This window comes from Branchiostoma floridae, chromosome 8 (genome assembly GCF_000003815.2).
Source record: "Branchiostoma floridae strain S238N-H82 chromosome 8, Bfl_VNyyK, whole genome shotgun sequence".
NCBI classification, from domain to species: Eukaryota; Metazoa; Chordata; class Leptocardii; order Amphioxiformes; family Branchiostomatidae; genus Branchiostoma; species Branchiostoma floridae.
The window spans coordinates 22,144,318-22,169,085 of record NC_049986.1 but is presented as its reverse complement, the minus strand read 5'-3'; the positions used below and the strand labels follow the sequence as shown (position 1 = coordinate 22,169,085).

Here is a 24,768-nt window from a genome sequence, read left to right as displayed (position 1 = left end):
CAAATCACTGATCACTTCTTTCGTGTTTAACTTTGGCTAGGGGGTTACGATGAAAACTATGAACTATCGGAGAAAGTGAGATGACAAGTTTAAATCTACCATATTAGTTAGATGTCTTATGTGTCAGCCGGTTTTGTGCCTACGTATGTAAAGGATAAATTGTTCGACTCTGCCAATGTCATCTCGTACGATGTTCGTACGGCCGTCACACGGGTCATAACCTCCTTCAAAAGTACAGCCGAACTGACGAGTCATGCCACTTGGGCACTTAGCAGGTTACAGTTTACCTTGCAATTCGGATATTTGTCTCTGCATTGCAAACAGAAAGTCTCCACCTGACTACCTTAAGAAAATAACTTGTCATTAATACAAACACTACTAACATTAATGGTTTGAGCCTGGCAAGCACACCCCTATAAGTAGAATAGCCTAGAAAATGGGACAACGTTGGGGCAGTGTCTTCGAATCAGGTAACTTCGCAAAGTCTAGAAACTACCAGAGAATTCAGCTTCAAATCTGACCGGGGTAAGTCTATGGAGCATAAGTCAAGTGGTCGAGATGAATCGATAAACCGAGGTTGAGAAGTGACGTTAAGTTGACGATTTGAGCTGACGGATGCTGAACTTAAGATTTGCAAAGTCATCATTCCAACTCAAAAGGGACCGTGTTCAAAGACTTAACGTTATATTATACCCATGCTATCACATTTCTACTTTTCTATTGACGCGTAGTTAAAGTTCACATTTCAAGTGTCGTTTTTCCGCGACTCATAACGTTATAACTTATAACAGTGGTTTGGGTGGCAGGGGAGGAGCGACACCCGACATAAGTCAAGTAAGTCAGTATAACGTTATCTCCCTCTTTTATGTAAGTTAACTCTAAAGAAGGCCCAGAGCTATATATACTCGAAATTTGTTCTATGCATATGCTCCTTCTTCTTCTTAGAATGCAGGACAATATGCCTCGCGGCACATCAACGTCCTGGGAAAACGGCTGTCCCTTTGCCCACTTTAAAAATTGACGAATGTTCATCTGTAAAAGCTATACACTGTTGTTAATGCACGGGAAGCCAAATTAGGGTCGGTAAAATGTCAACCGTGACATAAATGTTTGATATATATATATATATATATATATATATATATATATATATATATATTGTCGAAAAGTTATGTTTTGGTGTCGCGGTTTGTGAGTATGTTTATGATCAAGTTAAAGTTCGTACATTTTTCAACTCGTTTTTCTGGATGCTATTCCTTCGAGAAAAGTCACATTTCCTGTTAGACTCCCATTCACCTTGACCCAGTATCAAGTAACGTCTTTAAGAAATGCTTTCGAGATAAGATTCCCACAAGACGCAAACCAGACTGGGTCCTAGCGCGTGGGGTTTTCGCGCCAGCTGATGCAATACCTGAATCTGGCGGTCAAAGGTCAAAACGGCGGGCTGTGATTGGTCCGTATTGTTTCCCCAGGTAAATACCACCCAAAGGGAGAGGTTGGGCGGACAAAACACTGGAGCGTTTCACAGTGACTGTGCAGAAATTAAGACGTTATATCAGCTCAGCTTAGTCTTTCTTTAAGAAGTACTGAAAGTTGGCAAGATGTTCAGGAAGGCGTTCGAGCGAGGTGTCTCAGCAATCGCCAGAAACACGCCCGGGAGAGGGGAGCCGAGGCGCCGGGCGCACGACGCGGCTGTCTCGGGCGGGGGTGTGTCCGGGTCCCGAGGACAGGCCGCCGCCACCCCCCTGGCCGGGGAGCAGGCTTCACGGGGTCAGCACAGCGCGGCCGTGACCGAACCACAACCCGAGACCAAGATGTTCAGGGGACACGAGACGACATTTCCCTGTATGATGAAAAAGTGAGTACCTTTTATATAGTCTGCTTGTAAAAGCCAATCAATGGATATACATAAAACATGAGTCTTGTAATGTAAGTTGTACTACCGTTGAAGTTGTAGTACGAGTTAACGTTATACCCGATACGATGTATTGTACGTATGGTTTTAGTTCACCTTTCTGAGCATTTTTGATTAAGAAACAGACATAACTCATCAAGACCGCCAAAATGAAAGAAAGAAGTGCAAGAAAGTGCAATAAAACAACCCGAAACCACCTCTCCCTCTTAAGGTTACACAATGTAGAAAGTCCCATTGAAACTGGATACTCAGACAACTGCTGGGAACAATGGGCTTAATAAAGACATGTCTGGCCCACATAATACACATGTAGAATTACTCATATTGGTAACGTTATGGTAATGCCTAGACGTAGTGTTTCGATTTATGCTGGTTACCCGTTATCTGGAGTTGTTTGATGCACAAGTCTATAAACACTAAGCATAAGCTTTCGTCCAAGAAAAAAAGGCATTTCAGTATTTGTTACAAGGAAGTGAATTAAAAAGTGTGAGGGTTGGGATTTACCTGAAGTTTCTTAATCCAAAGCCGTAATTAGTTTTACTATCAAATGGTCCGGGAAATTTTTACTCTGTTATTGCTACGTAAATATTGGGCCATAAAGTAACGTACAATGGAGTCACAAGGTGTTTCTAGATGCTTGGATAGAGTTTATGAGGTTACACTGTCAATCCTTGCCAGTCAAACACCTCAGGTACACCACATCAGCAACCACAAACGACTTCCCGTCCAATTCTACATACTAGTAAAGATCCTACCCTCCAACCAGGCCTTCCTACAGGGGTGCGGGGATCAAAGAATTCGGCAAAAAGTCGGGAAATTGGCCAGGGGAGTCAGTCCACTAGGTCAAATCAGTGAAGAACATTTATATTGTGCACAGAGAGAGAGACAGTACAAGTCTGATGTACAAAAACTGGATGCACATCTCTCGCTGCTTAAGAATACTGACGACCATAACTTGAAAGACCACATCTAATTAATTGTTAAACAAACATTTCCAGGCTCCAATGGTTAAACAGTGTTTTAACTCTGTATTTAGAAATACTCACCTGTCCATTTGGACTGTATTGTAACAGACTGAAATGTTTAAATTTTACGTCAACACTCCATTTGCAATCACATTCCTGTAGTATTCTTGTACTGAATGGCTTGTCATTGTTGCCAAAGGCATACATTTTACCATTTACAAATGTCCAGGAATAAAGTTCAGTTCAGGTCATACTCTGTGGGACTGTCACCATTGTTCTTTTATAACCATTGTTCTGGGTTGTACATAGGCTTTTAAGAAGGAAAGTGTAAAGAATGGTGGTAATTACATGTATGTCCTCCTGTCTTTGTGTGTACCAAAGATATTAGGGCCTGTCACACTTTTGTGTTTCTCAAGTCTATATGAGTTATCAATTGACATTTTTGGCTCCAGTAAAGTTTGTCCCACCCACCGGTGTGCAGCCTGGCTATTGAACAAAGAAGTGACTTTTTAGGCCGCAAACTTAAAGACAAAAGTTTCTGTTGCTGAAGTTGAAATATAAAATTAGTGAAAACTGCAAATCACCACTATATCCCTTCAAGGACTTTCCACCAGCACAGCTGCCCTGAAGATGCTACTTAAGAGTCATGATCATCAATTGACCTACATTTCCCCAGACATACTGTTAATTTATCATTTTCTTATTGCAGTAGGGGGTAAACAGAGATTTTTGTGATGTTTGCAATTAAAGCAGTTCTGCAGTACAGATTTTCATGTTCTGGCAAGGGCTCTGCAAAAAAACTCAAACCTTTGCAAATATTTTTGGGGTTTACATAACATTAGACAATGGAGTGTAGCTGTTGTTTCCTTACAGCTGAGTGATCATTGCTTGACTCAGCACCAGGGTTGTAGCCAGCATCTGTCCTTCAGTCCTTTGAAGGAATTTGCAGCTGGGGACTGAAAAAAGTTTTCCCCATTCCGTCCCCTGGGACAGACAAAAGTTGATGTGTAAAGATATAAAAAAACTGAAACCCATGTGTTCTTCTTCACCAAAACAGATGCCATTGAACAGTTTAGTCTACAAGCAAAATTTGCACCTCAAAATGCAAGAAATAGTGTTTCAGGGGGTCTTGATTTAAAAATTTTCCGGGACCCAGACCCCCTAGAAATGACGTGCAACATCATGCCATGCCTTCGGTGCTCGATAGGATTCCCATTCAAAATGAAGGGAACTGAAAATGATTTCAGGCTGGCTACAACCCTGCTCAGCACCTTTATAATGTATCATACCTCCAGGGTATGTCTATAGCCTAACACAATGTCGTTCTGTCAGGTTAGCCAATAAATCATGCTGAATACTGATTGAACAGATAGTTTGATTTGAAGGGCATCATCAAAAACAATGCAAGTGGGACAAAAATGGTCGACACCACTATGAAGTTAATTGTACTGACTTATTATAAATCAACTGATTATGTCTGCCCTCTCCTCAAACAGTGTAATTAGGGCATTCAACAAAGATGGCATAGCATTGTTCTTTGGCCTGTTCAAGGGAATTTCAGGGTCAAGAGCATTGAAGACAGTTGGTAGAATTAATAATCTTTGTCCATCAATCGCTGTTTTTGATGGAGGTGTTTGAAATAGAGCCATGAATGAACAGGTGGCAGGGCTTCAGGATTGGTCCATTGGCCCCATCCCAAGACAAGGTCTGAGTGAGGCAGGCAGGCTACTATAAACACAATTTGTTCCCAATATGGCTGTTTTGTTTATTTGTGTTTACTTGTTGGTCCAGGTCGCTGCAGGGCCCAGATCCGACCTACCAGAAGGTGGTGTCTGGTTTCAAACTGTTCCAGTCCGACGAGCCGTTCCACTGCGAGCTGAACGGGGGGGTTCTGCCGGAGTTAGATGTGGCGTATGAAACGTGGGGTCGGCTGAACGAGGCCCGGAGCAATGCAGTGATCATCCACACGGGCCTGTCCGCAAACTCACATGCTAGAAGCCATGAAGTAAGCGTTGTTTCATCTTCTCAGAATAAGAATTGGCTTCAATCTATTATTCACATACCACGACATGAAGAGATACAAATAATGTCATCATAAATAATTCATTGATGCTGTAAAATGTATTCGTAACATTGTAACAAAAGGGGGCATTGTTCTGTACAGTAAGATACATGTAGAGTACATCAGTTAGTGTCATGGATGGGGAATCATTAAAAAATGTATTGATTATTCAGGGATGATTTGATTGTAAGTTTGACTAAAGCCTAAGGTGATCCTATGTGTCCTTGCATAGCGGTGGTAATGAAATATTAAAGATAGAAAAGAATGTTCAAGGTTTTTGAGTCACATTAGAAAGACTTGAATGTGCCAACATTTGCCACCAAGAGCAATAAATGTATCTATTCTATTGGGTTGGAACTTGAGATGTATGAGATGCATTTGAAGTTTCTTTTTCAACTCTTCTATCCTTTCATCCATTCACTCTCTTATTCCTTCCTTCCCTCCCCCTCCCAGGAAAACCCAGCGCCCGGTTGGTGGGAGAAGTTCATCGGCCCCGGCTGTGCAATCGACACAAACCACTTCTTTGTCATCTGTGCAAACAACATCGGAGGCTGCTACGGTTCCTCGTGAGTATTGTTCTTTCGACAATTCTCTGGCCTAATGCTTGGCAGTGAACATTTGAAAGACTTAAAATTCAAATGTTCACTGCCAAGCATTAGGCTAGAGAATTCCCATTTGACATCGAGGAAAATAACTTAAAAGTTTTGACAGTCCAACTCCAGTCTTTGTCAAGGAATGAGCTGATTCTTCAAGTCCAAGGTTTTTGTGTTGGAAATTACAGTTCAACTTTGATCCTTGAAGATACTATACTTGCAAAATGAAATTGACTCCAAGTCCTGAAGTCATCAGCTTCCAATACAAAATGCTCTTCCATATCAGCTCCCGTTGTAGTTTGCAGAGCATGATTTATCCATAATCCGACAATACCATTACATCCATAAAGCATATTGTTCGACAAGCTGCATTTTCATGTTACAGAGAATGACTGACTGTCTGACCTTTTGACCAAGTATTGTTTTGTTTCTTTACTTCCAGAGGACCATCATCTAAGAATCCCCTCACAGACCAGGTAACTGTTACCAACATATTTTCACCTTGAAAAGTTGCTTTACTGTCAGTTTATCTGAGTTAATCATCTTTGACAAATGATATAAGTTTTCAAGTGCATTAGTTACGTTTTCAAATTGAATGACTACTATATGATACACAATCATTCAAGTCCATATCACATTTTGTCAAATTTTTTCTTAGTACTCAATTCAGTACGTGATACTGCATGCATGTTAGTATCCTGATTTTGTGTATTTTTAATCTGCCCACAGCCCTACGCCACGACGTTCCCCATTATAACTGTGGCAGACATGGTCAACTCACAGTTCATGTTACTGGACCATCTGGGCATTCAGAAGGTAAGAAAACAAATGAGTAGGCCCCAAAAATACAGGACATTGGAATCCAGCCTTGGTACCATCCTTAATAGTCACCGCTGGCCCAATGTTTTGTTGTCCAGCAAAAATAATAAGTATGATGCGGCTACTTGGTACCCAGGCTAAATGGAACCCTAAACATAATGATAAATTCTTGAGTAAAAAAACAAGTGTGTTGGAACAAAGTTTAAACTTTTTCAATATGGAATTTACCAAATGGACATTTTAAGTGGCATTACGTTTAGTTCAAGTAACACGCTACTATCATATCATTCTATAACAGTTACTGTGATTCCAAAATCTTACCACTGATCAACTGTCCAACTTCAAGACTTAGTGTTACCATATACAGATATTAGAGAGTTCTGAAAATGACAGTCCTTCCCTCTTCCAGTGTTTTTCAAACTTTTTATGACTATCAAATTATGTTTTCTCTATACACAGCTCCACGCATCTGTTGGCCCATCTCTCGGAGGAATGATATCGTTAATGGCAGGAGCCCTGTATCCCGACAGAGTCGGCAGGTAAGTCTGTTGTGCCATGGTAACTAATGCTGTGGATTAACCAATGATCATAGCTGTAACATCATGACTGCTGTGGTCACTCAAAAGCAACTATTAATTGGCACCAGACCTTTTTATTCACATTTTTTTAGTATTGATTGAGCCCATGATGTTGCCCTCCTCCATCAACAAGCGGTACCTCTGAAACTAATGTTGTTTATGCTTTTGTTTACATATTTGTTTGTTAACATGGGTGTTTTGCAATACAGTAGAATGTTTGTCTGTTTGTTTACAGGGTGGTTTCCATCTCTGCCTGTGCCCAGTCCCACCCAGCCTCCATCGCGATGCGGTACCTCCAGCGGCGCTGCATCATGCAGGACCCACACTGGAACAACGGGTACTACTACGATGGGAAATACCCTGGACAGGGCATGAAGATGGCCAGGTAGGAAACACAATAGCCTGATTTAATCACGCTAATCACGGCCAATCAGCCCTGGACAGTGGATTTTGCATTACACAAACTAGAAACACGACATCTCTTGAAAAAAACTTAGACATGCATCTTAGATTGTGTATTGTAACAATTCCCTTTCCAAGTGCAACTACATTTAAGACAACACGGGTCTATTCTTTTACACATTTTATATGTACCCTGTATAACCTGTCAGTACTACACTTACATTGTATCTGATTCTTTATTTCCTTTTTGGTTATCTGCTATTGCAAATGCAAATCTGTTACTACTTTAAGTATATAATACATAGCTCTAATAGAAGTGCAACACGTCTGTTTATGATATGCTCATAGGAAATTACCAACTGTTACAGCAATTTTAATTTCAGTCTTTTGAACCGTCATCATGCAATAGTTTTATATATACTAAAGTTCCTGATAAGTGTCTATCATCACATCATTACTCTTTAATTATTTTCTCTGTTTTACAAACAAAATGACAAAATGATTGATTTATTGATGGATTGATTGATATTTACCAACAGGGAGATCGCGACCACGACGTATCGCAGCGGTCCGGAGTGGGAGATCAGGTTCAGTAGGAAGAAGATTAGCGGGAACATCAGCCTGTGTCCGACGTTTGAGATCGAGAGCTACATCGACTACCAGGGGGCACAGTTCATGTCCAAGTACGACCCAAACTCGCTGCTATACATCTCAAAGGTGGGTCAAACTCAGAGATTTCTTCATGTGGAAAATTTTGTAGTCTAGCATTACGGATTTTGTTATTTCCTTTTTTGTTCTATGCACACAGAATATTTGAAAAAAGAATGTTCCTTGTCCTAGTGTGAAGGGTTATTAAGCAGTCAAGGGCTGTTTAACTGCCATGAGTTAACATTTAAGTGTTTATCCGTCCAGGCTATGGACCTGTGACATTTGTGACCCATCAGGTCACAGGGCAGCTGTCAAAGGTTACATGTGCTAATGACCATTTCTGTTCCCCAGGCAATGGACCTGTTTGACATCAGTGATGGCTACAGCAGTATGGTGGAGGGGCTACAGAGAGTTCGCTGCCCCATCATGGTCATGGGAGTACAGAGTGATATCCTGTTCCCTGTCTGGCAGCAGAGAGAACTGGCCAAGCTGTTACACCAAGCAGGTCAGTAGGGTCATAGGTTAGGGGTCATAGTTTAAGGGTCATAGGACATGGTCATGGGAGTACAGAGCGACATCCTGTTCCCTGTCTGGCAGCAGAGAGAACTGGCCAAGCTGTTACACCAAGCAGGTCAGTAGGGTCATAGGTTAGGGGTCATAGGTGATAGGTCATGGGAGTACAGAGCAACATCCTGTTCCCTGTCTGGCAGCAGAGAGAACTGGCCAAGCTGTTACACCAAGCAGGTCAGTAGGGTCATAGGTTAGGGGTCATAGGTCTTGGTCATGGGAGTACAGAGTGACATCCTGTTCCCTGTCTGGCAGCAGAGAGAGCTGGCCAAGCTGTTACACCAAGCAGGTCAGTAGGGTCATAGGTTAGGGATCATAGGTGATGGGTCATGGCCACAGAGAGGACTAGCCAAACTGTAATGCCAAGCAGGTCAGTAGGATCATAGGTTAGTACCATAGGTTAGGGTCATAGGTTAGAGGCCATGGTCATGGTTTCCTGAAGCAGGTGATGGTTAGGGTCATAGGTTAGGGTTCACAGCCTAATGGGCATAGAGAAGCTATCATAAGATGTCAGCCACGAGTACAAGCCATTTTACAGCTGTCTTGTCCATTTGTTGATGGCTATTTGTTGATCCGATGTTTACATGTATTTACTTCTGCAGGCAATGAAGCAGTGACGTACTTTGAGCTGAACTCCATATTTGGGCATGACACGTTCCTGTTGGACCTGAACGGTGTGGGAACTGCCATTAAGGTGAGAGAATCAATTCATCAACCAATAACCGATCTTACAACCTACATACTCGTACTGTGGGAGGTCCAATACATGAAAGTCACAAGATAAAGGAGATATTTAGTAACTTGGAGATTCTTGTATGTTCAAACGTTTAGTTTTCCTCCCAAGATTACACCACTGGAATCCTCTAATATATCTTAAATAACTTGCCATGCACCAGCAAATGATGCCAGCAAACCATTGATTCAGATCATTAGCTCGTGATCTTCTTTTTTTTTCTAAGTCATTTTTAAATTGTTCCATCTGCAGGGATTCTTGGAGACTGCAGTGAAGGAAAACGGCAATGGTGGGAAGAAACAGAATAAGACACACCACTTCCTCTGAGGATGTAGCCTTCAATCGCTGGATACAAACTACTACTAACTACAAAGTTATTACTACTAACATTGCAAGCAATATGTCTGTTTCTGAATAACTCAGGTGGGGGGAAACCTAGGATTATATAGTTTGGGTGCTTATATCATTGCTTCCCTAATAATTAGTCATTACTTTAAAATTCCTGGTGTTACTCATGGAAACACTACATTTCAATTTGTTAGAGCCAATGTACAGATAAGTGGCTTTAGGAGAACCATGATGAAATGTTAAAGATTCTCTATTCTTGTATATACATGGACTATCTGCAACAGATGGATGGCACAAATTGCTATGCAAATGATACAAATGTAAAATAGAGTATGTACATTCCTTGAAGTTGTTTAAGTTTGCAAATCAACAATTCCAGAGGAAAAGCTGGTCATATTTTCAATGATCATAATGTATATAAAATATGGCTGGAACAGAATTTCTTGTTACCACTTATTTGAAACAAAGTGTGAGAAAAGAGGTATGAAGGATTCAAATGCTGTGTTGAGAGCAAACCCTTTTGGTACCATAAGTTTACGCAGAAGATCAGTGCAATGTCCTGAGGGGTAGAGCTTCTGCCTTGTATTCAGGGATTGAAACCCCAGCCTGGTCATACCAGATTTGAATATTGGTATAACACTGCTTTTTCTGCTTAGCAGCTACAGTCAGGACTTACAAGAATGAGCATGGAAGTTGAACACAAACCACTACCAGTTGGACTAGCCTCATGTTCCCTCTGTAGAACAATGGCTATGAAAAAGAAGCTGTCCAGTGGGCAGTTTTAAGATATACAGATGTTGTCAATGAGAGAACCCTTGCAAGGTTTTCTTCTTAATATGTGGAAAATAGTCCTCTACAGTGCAACCTAACTAAAGCAAACTTTTCTATACCCACCTGCCAGTACCACTTACCTATTTAAAAGATACAAACTTTGTACAAGCATTTATGTACTTTTTATTCACAATAATGTGATATACAGATACTCTACTGCCAGTTTTACAATTACATACATTATACTGTTACATGCACTGCCACTATTAAGCTATTACATTGTACCATATGGCAACATGATTTTATACATTCTATGTACATATAGACAAGCTTTCAAATAAACTTGAACCTGGACTTATTAGGAATGTGCTTCTGTTTATCAATATGTTAGATGTGTTCATGATCAATAGTTTAATTCAGCCCTGCAGCTGCAGTCAAATATGTAAGATGTCATTGTCGCACAGTTCACCTGTTTTGGGGCAACAAATACTTTCCACCAGAAAAAAAGCTGCCAAGAAATGACTTTGGCAAACAAAAATTAGTTGTCCACAGCAAAAACATGGAAACCTGCAGTTCCAGTCAAATCTGCAAGCTTGTACTTTCCTCCAGAAAGCAAAACATGATGTGATCTGTGCATGCTGTTCAAGAATATATTGTACATGTACAAAATGTATCCTCTGCAGTCCACATCTAAACTGCAAGGTGGCATTGCTACACTGCTCACCTGTTTTTCAGCAGCAAATACTTTTCTCTCAAATTCTGCAGGTGCTGAGATCTGACATTGTTCATTGAAGAAAAGTTAGATGCTGACAAGACAAATGATGACCTGCAGTTTCAGTCCAATCTGCAAGATGGCGTTGCTGCACTGCTCACCTGTTATTTGGCAGCTTGTACTTCCCCCCTGAAAGCAGCAGCTGCTGTGACCTGACCTTGCTGTCCAACAATATAAGTTCTCTGTAGGTTATCCTCTACAGTTTCCATCTGAACTGCAAGGTGGCGTTGCTGCACTGCTCACCTGTTTTTCGGCAGCTTGTACTTCCCCCCTGAAAGCAGCAGCTGCTGAGACCTGACCTTGCTGTCCAGGAAGGCCTTGAGCTCCTGCAGGGAGATCTCGATGGGGTTGTCTCTCATGGCGAACATCTTCAGCATGGAGTGGATTCTCTCTAGTGGTAAACTGTCCAGGTTTGTCAGCATGCCTTGTACATACACCCAGAACATCTGGGGGAAGAGAAAAAGACATTAAAAACCTAGCTCAAATCACAAATGCAAAAAAGAGTTAATTCTGTCCAGACATGAACTGTCCAGTTAATCAACATGCCCTGTACATACACCCAGAACATCTGTGCAAAGAAAAATAACATTCGTAAAAGAATCTTTTAAGAAAAGCAATTAAAGTGATCAAAGTCTATCTAACAGAACAAAAGAGGACTGTTCTCTTTGCAAAAAGAGAAACCTCAGTCCCTAAGATGAAAAATAAACAATAAAGAAAAAAAATTATTCACTACGAGTGGCAAAAATTTTGACAATGGCAAATTCTTGCAAAATTATCTAGAAATGTACATAGTGGAAATATCCTAAAACAAAAAAAAAAGGCTAGTTTGATTTTATCACAATTTCATCAGGCTTAGGCTGCTAATGATATAACTTATAGTTTTTGAGACAAACTCCCCAGTTGCTATGACAACCCCCTCAGCCCCTCCCACCTGCATCTCCTCCTCCCTCATCTCCTGTGAGGAGGCTGTGGCCGACTCCGTCTCCTCGTCGCTGTCAATCATCACGTCGCCATGGTGATCCGCACCCTCCTCCAAGAGCACATAGGTGCCCGGCGGGTTCTCCCTAATGAAAGTGATATTGAACCAAGTTTTATTTTTCAAATTTTCTTTTTTTTTTGGTTTTTCAAATAAACAAAAACGTAGAAACTTAGGGCACCATCCAACAGAATGATGGTAATTATAGTACAAATCAAATACCTGGAGACTTGTGTACCAATGCTAACCAAAGATTTGAATGTACCGGTTAAAAAAGTTTACTAGTAATCTTTTTTTTTATTAGCTCACTGAATGAAGAGCTCTTCTTCCACAAAGACAGATGCTATATACAGTATTTACAGGTTCATTTTGTACTTGGAAAATTCTCATAGCTCTTTTCAACAACTTCAAACAAAATGAACAGTGGGCCAAGGCTTAACATCCCATCCTAAAGACCTGTAGTGTGCATGCCAGGTGAGCAACATCGAACTCGCAGATCCTAGTTCCAGAGGCAGTGCCAGTAACCATTGGACTACGAGACTACCTTTTGAGGCCTAAGACCTCACCTGATGAGGCCGTAGTTCTGCCAGAAAGTGATCCTTCTCCGCAGGACGGAGGATGGAACCTGCATGGCGGTGCTTAACTCGTCCAGCGTCCACCGCTCTGTAAATAACAACTGATTAAACTTAGTCTATAGATGTCAAGAATATGCAGTATACAGGTGCACAGAAGTACACTAATGATATACAATGTATATTGTTCTGCAAAGATATCTCTAGATGCACCCACAGACAAGAATTAGGTGCACAGCTGTTATTACGTAACACATACTTAACACAAAGTCTTATCCAAATTGAAAGACACAGGCTAATCAACAATCTAACAAATTGTAATGCAACCATCAACCAAAAGAATGGCAAGTCCCCCTACCCTTGTCCTGGAAGTGCATGATGATGGTAGCCACCACAGGGTTGACCATAACAGACAGTCTTCTGTTCTTCAGCTCTATATCCAGGTCTACCAGCCCCATCTGTGGTAACCAGTTTAGTGTACGACTTGCTGAAATAAACAAACAAACAATAAACATAAACATCTTCTAAAGCTCTATATCCGGGTCTACTAACCCCATCTGTGGCAGCCAGTTTAGTGTACGACTCGCTGAAATAAACAAACAAACAATAAACATAAACATCCTATAAAGCTCTATATCCAGGTCTACCAGCCCCATCTGTGGCAGCCAGTTCAGTGTGCGGCTTGCTGAAATAAACAAACAAACAAACAATAAACATAAACATCTTCTTAAGCTCTATATCAATATCTACCAGCCAGACCTGTGGCAGCCAGTTTAGAATACGAATCAATGAAAAAAATGATAAACATAGACATCTTGAGTTTCTTTCTTCCTTTAGTGCCCACAATTATTATGCTGGTCATTATGGCACAGTCTTTATTTAACGTCCTATCCGAGGGTTCAATGTCCTCCAGTTCTGGGTGCTGATTGGCACTCAGTAGTGTGTGAAAAAGTAAAAACTTTGACTGGTGTGCGAATGTTAACTGTCTGGAATACAGAACGAGACATACAATGTATCTAATGTACAGAAGTTTGTACGCATACCAGAAGTACATAATTAGAGTACCACAGTTACCAAAGTTTGACTGTCTGGAAGGCAGTCTGTGTGTAGCTGTCAAACATCTGCTGCACCGCAGGAGGCAGAAGGAGACATACATGTACATGTAACCTACACATGTTTGTACACACACATAATCAGTAAAACAATTACCTTTGACCGTCTGGAAGGCCTGAGTGTAGCTGTCAAACCTCTGCTGCACAGCCAAGTACGGAAGTTCAGGTAAAGTTGTTCAGGTAAAGTTGAAGTATAGTTCAGGTACAGATTATCACAGTTACCTTTGACCGTCTGGAAGGCCTGTGTGCAATTGTGAAACCTCTGCTGCATGCCCAAGTACGGAAGGAGACATAAATGTACATGTAACCTACAAATTGGATCATACCCAGGCTACATAATCAGAAACCAATTACAGTTACCTTTAACCGTCTGGAATGCCTGTGTGTAGCTGTCGAACCTTTCCTGCACGGCCGGCGGCAGCGCCAGTTTGGTCTCCTTCAGCTGCGGCCAGTACTGCGCCGAGATGATCATACCGGACACAGCAACGCCCTGCTGCGGGAAAACTCGGTTAAACCTGCCCAACGGATAGCCTCCATAGCGCTCTACTGTCATGGATGACAGGAGACCATTACAGAGGCTATCCCTTGAGAAAACACTGATAAACCCGCTCCGATAGCCTCCACAGCACTCTACTTTCATTTGTGATAAGAGGTTGCTACAGAGGTTATCCTATTACAAACACTATGAAACCAGCACCACCGAGAGCTGCCATAGTGTTCTACTGTCATCAGTGATAGAAGAACACTACAAAGGCTATCCTGCAGCTGTCAAAAAAGACAAGAGATAGTCTAGCAACAAGCAAAGGGATTCGTAGACTATTTTATTTCAGCTTCTCACTCAGGCATTCTCAGTCACTTGTTTGCTGCGTTTCTTACAAACTTTGCTAGATGGTACTTTTGCACATAACCACCGCAAAAGATGCACATGCAGAGCTTTTTGCTCGCTCCACATTCACACTGCCATGCAAAGCTAAGCTCATTTCCTGCAGTTCCTACAAAAGCTGACAGGAGGCACTGCAGGACTGTACAGACACCATTCACACTACTCTGCCCTGCGGAGCCGTGCCTAGCGTGCACTGCGCAGCCATTTCCTGCAGTTCCTACAAAAGCTGACAGGGGGCAGTGCAGGACTGTACAGACACCATTCACGCTATTCTGCCTTGCGGAGCCGTGCCTAGCGTGCACTGCGCAGCCCACCAACCATCTCCTGCAGTTCCTACAAAAGCTGACAGGAGGCACTGCAGGACTGTACAGACACCATTCACGCTACTCTGCCTTGCGAGGCCGTGCCTAGCTTGCACTGCGCAGCTATTTCCTGCAGTTCTTATAAAAGCTGACAGGAGGCACTGCAGGACTGTGCCTAGCGTGCACCACGCAGCCCACCAACCACGGGCCCCCAAGACCAGAGAACTTCCACTCTTACTTCCATCAGATTCTCTGACTTGATCAAGTCGTTCACGCGCTTCGAGTCTTGGACATCCTGCAAGGTAGAAGAAATGACACTTGATTAGTGACTTGAACTTTTATAGCTGATGCCTTTTGACAGTTTACATATCCAAGAACTTTAATCCCTAAACATAAATCAATTTACCATGTATGTGGTCTTCTACCATGTTTACTCTCTTCAGTCACAAATTCCCAGGGTACAAACACACAAGCAACTCAACAGTATATACAAGGACAAAACAAACTTGCACATCAAATACAAAAATTATTATCAATAGTTAGATTTGTTTTCCATGCCAGTTTGCTGCTTTTCAAATCATATCCTTGACTATGACCTTCATCAGAAACTTCTTCCAAAAAAAGTTGAGCATAGCATGACTTCTGACCCTTGCCCCCTGACCTCTCACCTTGAGCATGACCTCACAGTTGCCCAGCTGGCTCTCGCCGAAGCGCAGCTTGAGCAGCTCGAGGTTGCGGAGTTCGCGGGTCAGGTCGTAGTTGAAGGACAGGATGCGGTTACAGAGGACGGACTGGTACTCCTTTATAAACAGCTCCTTACTCCCGTAGATACTGATCAGGAGGCTGATGATGTCGGGGGACCGACGGCTCTTTGACGTTTTCGCTGGAAAATATACCAAAATTTAAGATTGACTGATGACAATGACAGAAATAGTTCTTGATACTAACTCCTTCAGCTGTGACAACTGACGTCTAAATGCAGCTTGTAAGACTGCACTTCATTTTACACAAGGAAAACAAGCATGAACTGCCACTGATGATGGTAGACTTTTCCAAGTTTTGGCTGAAAGAAGACATGGGTAATAGCGTACAGGTTACAGAGGACGGACTGGTACTCCTTTATAAACAGCTCCTTACTCCCGTAGATACTGATCAGGAGGCTGATAATGTCTGGGGACCGACGACTCTTTGATGTTTTCGCTGGAAGATATACAAAATTGTATGATTGACGGATGACAATGATTGACATAGTGGTTTAATCTTAACTCTTTCAGCTGCGACAAGTGGCATCTGAGTGCAGCTTGTATTGTAAGACTACACTTAATTTTACACAAAGAAAAACAGACATGAACTGCCCTTGATGATGATAAACTTTTCCAAGTTTTGGCTGAAAGAAGAGATGGTTAATACTGTACAGGTTACAGAGGACGGACTGGTACTCCTTTATAAACAGCTCCTTGCTTCCATAGATGCTGATCAGGAGGCTGATGATGTCAGGGGACCGACGGCTCTTTGAGGTTTTCGCTGGAAAATGTACAAAATTGTGTGATTGACGGATGACAATGACTGACATAGTCGTTGATCTTAACTCCTTCAGCTGCCACAAGTGGCATGTACTTGTAAGACTGCACTATTTTACACAAGGAAAACAGGCATGAACTGCCTTGATAAAGGTAGAGTTTTTCAGGTTTTGGCTGAAAGAAGAGATGGTTAATAGCGTACAGGTTACAGAGAACGGACTGGTACTCCTTTATAAACAGCTCCTTACTCCCATAGACACTGATCAACAGGCTGATGATGTCTGGGGACCAACGACTCTTTGAGGTTTTTGCTGAAAGACATTTATCATAGTTTGAAAGTTTTATTCTAAATTCACATACTAAATGATCAAGGTAAGTGTAAAGCTGATCGGAGCTTCCATAGGAAGAGAGGAAGTCTGTGATAGGTAGGAAAAAATCAGGAAAGTGACATACCAAAAACAATACATGCATATCTTTGCTATCTTCCCATAGGGTAGGAAAATTACATGTACACTGTTGGTTCAATCTTGGTTGAAATTCAAACAAAAACATAGAAATACTGAAACAAAGAGCATCAGATTTTCTATAATGAATAAAGAAAAGAATTGATTTTAATGGACTGTCAGGATTGGTTTATTAGTGTTACAGCAACTGATATTAGACTTTTACCAGGAAAGCAAAAGGAAATACATTGTAGTATAGAAACCTACAAGGATCAGCATCGATGGGGTCAGGTTCCCACTTGGTCCATGCCCAGGGGTCCTCCCCCTCCTCCTCCACCCCCTCCTCCAGGGAAATGGGATCTCCCTTCATCAGCTCATCAGCCAGGTCAGAGCCCCCCTCCTCCTCAGTGAGACCTTCCACGATCTTTCGCACCGTGTCGTCTCGAGTTCTGGGGTCAAACAGAGAGACATTTGTGTTACACTTCAGTCAGACCTTCTACTATCTTACGCACTGCCATGAAGCTGCATGGTGCGGCCTGCAAAGCTGGTGTGTTATGCCGAAGGGCGGTTATACCAGCTATATAGACACAGGTACAGATACAGACACTGTATCGTCTCGACTTTTGCAATCAAACAGACAAACATTTAAGTTAAACTTCATTGCGAGTTCTGTAGTGAAGACAATAGTGTAGTGAATACCCTCTGTTGAATGAAACTCTGTATTACCTTAGCTTCTGCATTAGACAGCTTTAAGAAATGGTGCCAGAGATGCAGATAACAATAAGGGAAGAGGGAAGAGCTAAATCTGATAGCTATTTAGTGCAAACAGTGAGGAACCTTTAATGTACTGAATCAACCGAGAGCATTTGTGTGATGTAACAGACATGTGCCTGCAAGTACAAGGCTGGTGTGTACAGATGAATGTACTAATGATGTTTTCTCCTGTGATAATTACATATACATATTATACCTGAGGTAGTGCCTGATCCTGTCCCCCACCAGTTCCAGCAGCACACCTGTGGGTTTGTTTGTTTGTTTGTTTGTTTGTTTACCTGAGATAGTGCCTGATCCTGTCCCCCACCAGTTCCAGCAGCACTCCTGTAGGGTCTAACACACGGAGAGACTTCACCAGTAGGATGTAACCTGTGTGTTTGTTTGTTTGTTTGTTTACCTGAGATAGTGCCTGATCCTGTCCCATACCAGTTCCAGCAGCACCCCTGTAGGGTCTAACACACAGAGAGACTTCACCAGTAGGATGTAACCTGTGGGTTTGTTTGTTTGTTTGTTTGTTTGTTTGTTTGTTTACCTGAGATAGTGCCTGATCCTGTCCCCCACCAGTTCCAGCAGCACACCTGTAGGGTCTAACACACGCAGGGACTTCACCAGTAGGATGTAACCTGTGTGTTTGTTTGTTTGTTTGTTTGTTTACCTGAGGTAGTGCCTGATCCTGTCCCCCACCAGTTCCAGCAGCACCCCTGTAGGGTCTAACACACGCAGGGACTTCACCAGTAGGATGTACTGACTCAACACATCTGAGGTGGTTGCTCCTGTAGGTGAACATAGATTTACAATCAGCAAGGGGTGCCGCGTGGCAAGTTTTGCCCAGAGCCCAAATGTCCTGGGTTTGAGTCCACTGATATGCTCTAATGTTGTGCCCTTGGGAAAGACACTTTAAAAGAATTTCCTTCTTTCACTCAGATAAAATGAGTACCTAGCTTCAGTTAGGGCCATCCCTTGGATAGGACATTAAATGGAGGTCCCGTGTTTGAGCAGAGCCACACTCCGAGTACATGAAAGAACCCACCACACTTATGAAAGTACCCCATGTGAGCAGATCAATCAAATCTGTCTGGATATGCAGCTTGTACCTTTCAGTACAAACCTACTGTTGCACTGTGAGGAGGTTTACAGGGTATGTAATACAAAAAAGCATGAAGAAGAGAAGAAATGAGAGTCATACCTGGCTGCAGCAGTCTCCTGCCAATGGCGGAACGTAGGGATGAGACCAGGGTTCGTCTCAGGTCAGTCTTCTCAAGACAGACCTTCAGGTCCTCCAGGGCTGACATGCTGTCAGGAAACTCCACGATGATGTCAAACATCTCCGAGATTCGTAACGTTCCGTATGTCTGGAAGGGGGTAAAACAGACATGTAAATGTTACCAGTATCTCCCTCTGTTGCCAGCTTCAAAAATGAGTTGGAGTCTTTTTTCTATAGACCTCCTACCCACCTTCACTTCTCGCATGGTCCCAGATTCCCAGCAATCCATCTCACTAGACTTAGACTTAACTTCGGTCAGTTGAATTTCCACTTGTTCCAACATAAATGTGTAAATAGTCCTATGTGTAAATGTGGCCACCCTAACGAATCAACTATACATTATTTTCTACACTGTCCTCTATACAATGATGCAAGACTTGATATGTTGTCATCTTTAACCACTATGTTCATGCAGGGTATCTTACCACTTGACCCAAGACACACCACTGAAAATATTTTATGTTCAACCTTACTCAGGGGAAACCCAGTACTATCTACCATTCAGAACTGTCATTTATTTGATGTTGTATTTAAGTTCATCAAACAGACAGATCGTTTTAGCTGAACCTTATTTGATTATTTCTAAGTTTGTTTATCAGCCATATGTCACTCTGTTGTTTGATTCCTTGTTTATTTTCATGTAGTTATGTCTTCTGTTCAATAGACAGGTTGTTTAAGTTGATTTATAACCTTATTTGCTTACTTCTAAGTTTGTATGCCAGCTACACGTCACTTTGTTATTTGATTCCTTGTTGTTTTATTTCATGTCGTTATCATTATCTCTTGCCTTTGTTATTTAGCGTTTTGTAGTCCTGTATGTGTGTCTTTATTTTGTTTATGTACATGAGGAGAAGACCTCGATAAGCAGGGTCTGCTTTCCGTCTCATCCTCTTTAAAGAAATGTGAATAAAAAAAAAAAAAAAAAAAATGTTACCAGAATAAACCTAGGACTGTCCTCTTTCAATCTAACCATATGGAAACAATAAACAGTTAAAAAATCTATCAGCTTTGAAACACGTTTTTTTTTTTTACAAAAGCCCAACACAAATATTTCTAACAAAAATAAACAAACCATATCACCATGTACTAGGGAGTATTGTTAATAGGCTGAAATTCCTGAAGACAAGTGGTGATCAACTCAAGAGAGGCAGACAATTTGATCAAGTGTGTATATTTCAACTACAGGAAAGCTTTTATCTTATATCTCAAAATAATACAACCTTTATTGTAAAACATGTAAATCTACAAATATTTAATTTCAAACATAAGCCTCCTAAGATAGTGTTACTAAACTTAAGAAGACCAGTCTTTTAACTTAACACCTGTCCATTCACTCACCTGGTATAAGAAGTAGAGCAGTCTTGTCTGCCACCTGTCCAGAGACTCCTGAGTCTTGGCGCTGACCTCCCTTTCACCTGTCTGTCCAGGTGTGCCCTTAAACACCAGGTGGAGCCAGCTCAACACCTTACTGTTCAACCACTGGAACACAACAAGAACCATGTTAAGAGCACCACCTATCAATATTGAACAAAACTGCAGTGCCCCATGTAGTAGGGAATGACCTAATTTTCTTGCTGGTAGGTTTATGTTTAAAGTTTATCATGTTTCTTTGACTGCATACACATGTACTTTTTAAGCCCAATGAGCACTTTTGAGTATCCTTTAGATTATTTATAAATTGGCCCAAGGATTAGATTTAAAAATCCAGTCTCTATGGCCATATGTTACTGTGGTCTGGCTCTTCCTTTTGAGTCCTCACTGTAGTATAGATAGGTCTGTTTTTACTACTTAGGGTAATCTTTGGGGCAAACGGGAAAGAAAACATTCAGACCAAGACTTTCTCCAGGACCTGTCCCTCCATCCCAGGATGATAATTTGCTTCTTAGGACAGACAGAAATTTCCTGCCATCCATCCATTAAATCTTAACTTCATGACATGAAACTGAGCTTAAATGACAGATTTAACACCGAAAATCAACAACAAGGGAGGGACAGATAAAAAATAAAAGCTGGAGACAGCCCTGATTTAGACATACATACCTTCTCCAGAGGGTGCAGAAACTGTGACTCAAATTCTCCCTGGCAGGTGTTCTGAATGTGCTGCTGTATTCGGTCATGTATGATGGCTGTTACGGCCTCACCACACACCCGCTCCAGCAGTCCTAAACTGTGCCTGGAAAATGTACATGTAGTGCACAGTTAGTCACTACATTATAACCGCAACACCCGCTCCAACAGTCCTAAACTGTGCCTGGGGACATACAATGTAAGAACATTTTACTCACATTGTCTTTGACCTTCTACCTGCAAAGGTAGCTGTTTGGCAGAAATTTGTATTAGTTATGGGGCTAGGTAGCAGGGAGATGGTTCATTCATATAGTGATGTACAAAAAAATGGCAAGAAATACAGACTATTAAATCAGTAACTATATGTATTATGGGGAGATTTTGCTCAAAAGTATACGGCATCATTCTACTGCCAAGCTTTTACATCTAACCCTGTTCTTCGGACTTCAGGAACAATAACAGTGCTGTTAGACTTTGTCTACAAGTGAAAAAGACCTTTGTATAGTTGAGCTACAATCTGAAATGAAAAAGCAGCAATGATGTCACATAGATGTGCTGAAAGGTTGCTTAGATTTAAATTAGTTTTCCTGCAATAATTCTTAGGTTTAGTTTCAATGATGTTTCAACTTATCAGTTAGGAAGCAAGCAATGTCTACTGCAACCTACAGCTGTGCGTTGAGCTGGTGGAAGAGTGTGAGAGTCTCGGTGCAGGAGCAGCGCTCCTTCTCCTGCTCACAGCCTCCGCAGGTCAGACTGTCCTCATCTGTATCCTCTTCTTCTTCATCTGGACCTTCCTCCTCACCTGGGGAAGTCTTCTCCTTCTTACGCAGCTCCTGAGACATGAAGAGTATTGTCTTAGAAGATGCACTGGTTTGATTTGCAGACTGTTGAATAAAAAGAAATTAATGCTGAACTTAAAATCATTCTGAAAGCAAATTCTCTTGCTTGATACACATCCATGGCTTTGTGCAATAAATGCAGTAAGATACAAGTTTTCCTCCTAGTCCTCTTCTTTCTATCTTAACCAAAAAAGTCAGTCATCGCTTTATTTTGAAGAAATTCTTAGCTATAGCAGCATAGGATTTCAGATTCAAATTCAGAAGAGAAGTAGATTTTGTGATTTGGTTTTGCTGACAAGCTACTTTATCTTGTCTTATGTTGTGCATATACCGGTGAATTTTTCTATACACATAATTCTTAGGTTTACCAGTGCACCTATTCCCAGTGTTGGACTCCATGTGCTGCCTTCTTGGCGAAGGTAAAAACAAAAGAGGACTTCTGGAATGTATCTCACCTCTTCACAAGCCTTAAACGCACAGCTGTAGAATTCCTTCACCACACCATGGAACTTCAAGGGAATGTCATAGAACAGCAGAGCCTTGAAGATCAGCAGGACTTTGTCTTTAAGACTTTGTTTTGAACCTTCTGTCCTAAGTCTCTCCAGGACGTCCACGCTGGGCAGGTAGGACGACAAACTTGTGTGGAGCTCGCTAAAGGCAGAGACCAGCGTACCTGTGATTGTACAGGTAAGAGCAAATAGCACCGTCTCATTAGTACATTAACCTTTTAAGACAATTGTCTCTCCAATTTTTAAAAAATGAAGTCAAATATATACCAGAAGTCATTAGCCACCTTTGCACTATACCTTAAGGACCACATTTTTTGTGGTTCCATACATCATTTTGGGTCGATGAGTCTTAGATACTCTAATCCAGTGATGGAAAATAGTTAAACTCTTTACCAAAATGCGGAATCTGTTTTCCATTCGTAATGGTGAGCTTTGGAATATTTTAATTTGTACTTTAATTTAGTACTACATGTAGTACTAGTAGTAGTGTCAGAAAGTATCTAGGTTTTTGGAATAATTCTGTTGTTAAATGTACGTTCATCTATAAGCTTAGCAGATATTTGGGGCTAAAGCTGGTATAACTGCCCTTCAGTGTAACAGTTACTAACACACCATTTTCACAGGCACATGGCGCGCCAGCAGATGGTTATATCACACTGAACAACCTGTCACACCTAACCTTTACACACTTGAAGATAACATACCGTCCGCCCCGTGCTGTTTTGGCCCGTTGGTCTCTGCACTGAAGTGGTTCCAGAATGTGGGGCCGATGTTCTCCCTCAGGTCCGACTGCAGCGACTCTAGAAACCACTCCTCAATGATGAAGGACACTCCGTGGTGGTCCAGAACCGTGATGGCCGACTTCAGCACATCGTCCGTCGGGGGGGCCTTTGCCTGGGGGAACAAGAAACATCTCAATTTTAACTTGATAAGTACACTGGAAGCCCAACTTCGAAGCAAATGTAAAACTGTTAAGTATGGACCTGTTTGGAACCACCGTATCAAACGTTACCCTGGCTCAGGTATGACACAAATGAAGAAACGCCTGTCTAACACATGCTTCATCCCCCATGTCCCAAATCATGTCCCCCTTTTCAGAACTCCTCAACATCCTCTCTCCACCCACCCACATCGTTCCACCGTGACCCCGATTCAAGGCAAACACATTTACTTTCACGTGAAAACTAAAGCGTGCTGTATAAGGTCGCACCTCTATGTGTAACGTTAACGTTATGTCTCTTAATGCATGAAAGAACAGTCAGTAACGGACCCGTATGATATTTTCTTACCAAAACTTATATGCCCCCCTCCCCCTTTACATCTTGCCTGTCAACAATAACCCCGGCATTCAATAACACTGCCTTAAACCCATATGTTTTTTTACATTCTGCACATGAAAGAATCGTTCATGTCGAATATCCCACAGCTAACGAAGCTCACCTGTCCCCGACACGGCAGTAGTCCGGTCGTTACCGTGCTCCAAGCGGCGCCCAAATTCTCCACAGAGGCCGCCATTTTTTCAAACCGTGTGAAAGCGCCCTCTAACGGAATTTGTAGGTTTTGTCGAAAGTGAGTGCTGTCCTTGGTACTAATAATCATCTGGTGTATTTTGCCAGCCAGTAGGTACCCAGTATGAGTAATGAGGCTGTTTAACGTGGTCGAGGCACCTCCTCGAGCACGGGACCCCCGTTTAACGTCCCTCCCGGAAGACGATTTCGTGGAAACTTCGTGAGGCTACAGCAATCCGGACGTCCTTGGTTGGTCCCCCATCCAAGCACTGTCCGGACCGTCGCGTTGCTTAACTTCCGAGATCGAGGGATCGGGTGTACCAACGCGCCACGCGGCCGTAGCACTAGACTGCAATTCTTGCCTGTTTGATTGCCTTCGCCAAGGTTAACCCGTTATATTTTCGGCGTGTTTCTCTGTCAGTGTGTGTGTGTACGTGTGTGTGTTTGTCTGTGTGTGTGTGTGTGTGTGTCTGTGGCTGTGTGTGTGTGTGTGTGTGTCTGTGTCTGTGTCTGTGTGTGCGCGCGCGCGCGTGTGCAAGCCATAACTGGGTGGTTCGGGGGTGTGCCTGAGGAAAATGAAGGTCAATTTCGGTAACGGACCCCTAGTTGTTTTCTAAGGTACTGCAACTAATGTTACCGTTTTTGATATTTCGAATTCGTTGCCTGCATAAATCGTATGGCGGGTCGCCCAATGTCCTTGATCATGATCAGTTTCAGCCCCTTTTCAGACATTGTCTACTTTCACAGGCCAACAGTACAATGTATTTCTATTTCTCTACTGGGAAAAGCCCACTTCAAGGTTGTCCCACCCATGTAACGTTAAATA

General features: G+C 42.1%; 3 protein-coding genes across 4 annotated transcripts in view; 1 reads left to right on the top strand and 2 right to left on the bottom strand.

The window, feature by feature from the left end:
• The window catches only part of LOC118421949 (zinc finger protein 208-like), a 516,296-nt gene that overhangs the window by 121,154 nt on the left and 370,374 nt on the right, over nt 1-24,768 (bottom strand). The window lies entirely within an intron of this gene.
• LOC118420992 (serine O-succinyltransferase-like) lies at nt 1,452-10,759 on the top strand. Of its 2 annotated transcripts, XM_035828111.1 has the most exons (12): nt 1,452-1,858; nt 4,672-4,885; nt 5,396-5,508; nt 5,978-6,011; nt 6,265-6,351; nt 6,814-6,893; nt 7,168-7,317; nt 7,874-8,051; nt 8,334-8,408; nt 8,535-8,613; nt 9,152-9,243; nt 9,535-10,759. In XM_035828111.1, exons 1-12 carry the CDS (start codon nt 1,602-1,604, stop codon nt 9,607-9,609), a joined length of 1,434 nt encoding a protein of 477 aa, XP_035684004.1. In that variant the 5' UTR covers nt 1,452-1,601; the 3' UTR covers nt 9,610-10,759. The 2 variants fall into 2 exon arrangements, with proteins under 2 accessions (XP_035684004.1, XP_035684003.1); XM_035828110.1 differs by lacking the exon at nt 8,535-8,613 and having other exon boundaries at nt 1,455-1,858; nt 8,334-8,487.
• LOC118421947 (anaphase-promoting complex subunit 2-like) lies at nt 10,879-23,949 on the bottom strand. Its single transcript, XM_035829450.1, has 16 exons — nt 23,875-23,949; nt 23,139-23,328; nt 22,381-22,598; nt 21,753-21,919; nt 21,060-21,192; nt 20,358-20,498; nt 18,942-19,107; nt 18,411-18,528; nt 17,249-17,430; nt 15,687-15,901; nt 15,260-15,313; nt 14,194-14,323; nt 13,080-13,208; nt 12,716-12,812; nt 12,105-12,237; nt 10,879-11,619 (listed from the first exon to the last, which is right to left on the bottom strand). Exons 1-16 carry the CDS (start codon nt 23,947-23,949, stop codon nt 11,413-11,415), a joined length of 2,355 nt encoding a protein of 784 aa, XP_035685343.1. The 3' UTR covers nt 10,879-11,412.

Excerpts from the sequence above, each read along its gene's own strand:
- LOC118421947 (XM_035829450.1), bottom strand. The coding sequence starts at position 23,949 with ATGGCGGCCTCTGTGGAGAATTTGGGCGCCGCTTGGAGCACGGTAACG. Across the intron at positions 18,529-18,941 it reads CAGGAGACTGCTGCAGCCAG|GAGCAACCACCTCAGATGTG; the intron begins GTATGACTCTCA and ends GTTCACCTACAG. Across the intron at positions 12,813-13,079 it reads CATGCACTTCCAGGACAAGG|AGCGGTGGACGCTGGACGAG; the intron begins GTAGGGGGACTT and ends TGTTATTTACAG.
- LOC118420992 (XM_035828111.1), top strand. The coding sequence starts at position 1,602 with ATGTTCAGGAAGGCGTTCGAGCGAGGTGTCTCAGCAATCGCCAGAAAC. Across the intron at positions 8,409-8,534 it reads AGAGAGTTCGCTGCCCCATC|ATGGTCATGGGAGTACAGAG; the intron begins ATGGTCATGGGA and ends GGGTCATAGGAC. Across the intron at positions 8,614-9,151 it reads CAAGCTGTTACACCAAGCAG|GCAATGAAGCAGTGACGTAC; the intron begins GTCAGTAGGGTC and ends TTACTTCTGCAG.